Below are 1,333 nucleotides of genomic sequence, written 5' to 3'. Positions count from 1 at the left end.
CGGGGGGAGGCAGCGCTGGCCGGTGCCCTCCGGGTGCCCCCGCTCCCCGCCCCGGGGCCGCGGCCGAGGTCTCCCGCCCGCCGCTCACCTGGGCGGCTGCCGAACGCTGCCGGGAAGCTGGGTCTCTGCCTGCGTACGTGTGCGTGTGAGGGCCCGGCACAGCCACGGCGTATTGCCCGGGTCAATTTCAGTCTGCAGCTTCCCCAGCGGTCTGTAGGAGTCCCGGTGAAATACTCTCATTTGGGGTCTCTACGCACCTTGCTAAGATTTGGAGCTGAAGCCGAGTTGTTACTAGGAAGAGATTGGGAATAACTTTCCTTCGTGTCGTGCAAAACCACGAAAAATTAGGGTATGCAAACCCCTGAGTGAGCTTGTGTTCACCTGAGATGTGAATGGGAGGTCTGCAGGTAATATAACTCCATGTATTTTCCACAGTCCTAGAGGTAAAGGTTAGTTCGATAAGCTGTAATTAGACTTTATCCGAATTGCTTAGAGGATAATATATGGAGTATATTACACAATTTTATTATTTAATTGTAAATGTAAACTCCATGTGGGTCCAAGGTCTTGTGACACACGCATTACAGCTTCTGATATCAAGTAACAGCTTTTTCTTGTTTATTTCATTCTAATACTAAGTTTATAACAAGTAAATGAAATTAATTTTGATAATTGAAAATCTTCTAAATAACCCATGTTGTGGTTTCTGTGAAGTCTGTTCAAACTTTGCAGAATATATTTGAAGTCTCGTAAAATACACTTTATTAAAGCATGTCATGCTAAAACCACCAGTCCCCGTGAGATTTCTGTTGGCAGCACTTGCTCCTTTCTGTAAAGATGAAGGGAGGCAGAAGAAACAGAAAACTATTTCAAGAACGTAACAGAAGCTTTTACATCAGCTCTGTTCTTGGTGTTCTGTATCTTCTCTGTCAAACTTAAGCGAAACTTACCAGAGTTTTTGAAAGTATAGAAAATGCCATGGGTTCTGGTTTAATGTCTCTTTAAATTTTATGTGATTCTCCAAACAAAATACTTCGGGATAAGTAACGCTAAGCTTTGACCTCACCTAAGAGATTTTCAGGTAGTTTTTGTGACACTCAGAAGTACCCTTCCAATGCTAATAAGCATAAGAAAAATGTCATTTTTAGGTCCCTGAGTTTGGTGTAGGCTGGTTTTCATGCCCAGAAACTAAGGGGAATCTCAAAAAATACATAGAAAGGTTTTTGTAGTAATTAGTCTTTCATTCTTGGTATTATGTGCTGTACTTGTTTAGGAATCTCCCAAACTGACTTTTTGACCTCTGCTGATCCTTGTTTCTCTTTTTGACTAGGTT

At 42.8% G+C, this 1,333-nt stretch overlaps 1 protein-coding gene across 1 annotated transcript in view; it reads right to left on the bottom strand.

The window, feature by feature from the left end:
* The window catches only part of UBR7 (ubiquitin protein ligase E3 component n-recognin 7 (putative)), a 40,420-nt gene extending 40,180 nt beyond the window's left edge, over positions 1–240 (bottom strand). Inside the window, exon 1 of the mRNA XM_009895499.1 lies at positions 89–240. Coding sequence (XP_009893801.1) covers positions 89–240 — 152 coding nt within the window. The remainder of the gene's footprint in view (positions 1–88) is intronic.
* Between the last annotated feature and the right edge of the window lie 1,093 nt (positions 241–1,333).

This window comes from Charadrius vociferus, unplaced genomic scaffold (assembly GCF_000708025.1).
Source record: "Charadrius vociferus isolate BGI_N301 unplaced genomic scaffold, ASM70802v2 scaffold140, whole genome shotgun sequence".
Taxonomy (NCBI): domain Eukaryota; kingdom Metazoa; phylum Chordata; class Aves; order Charadriiformes; family Charadriidae; genus Charadrius; species Charadrius vociferus.
The sequence above is the reverse complement of the archived record's forward strand: the minus strand, read 5'-3'. Positions and strand labels throughout refer to the sequence as shown.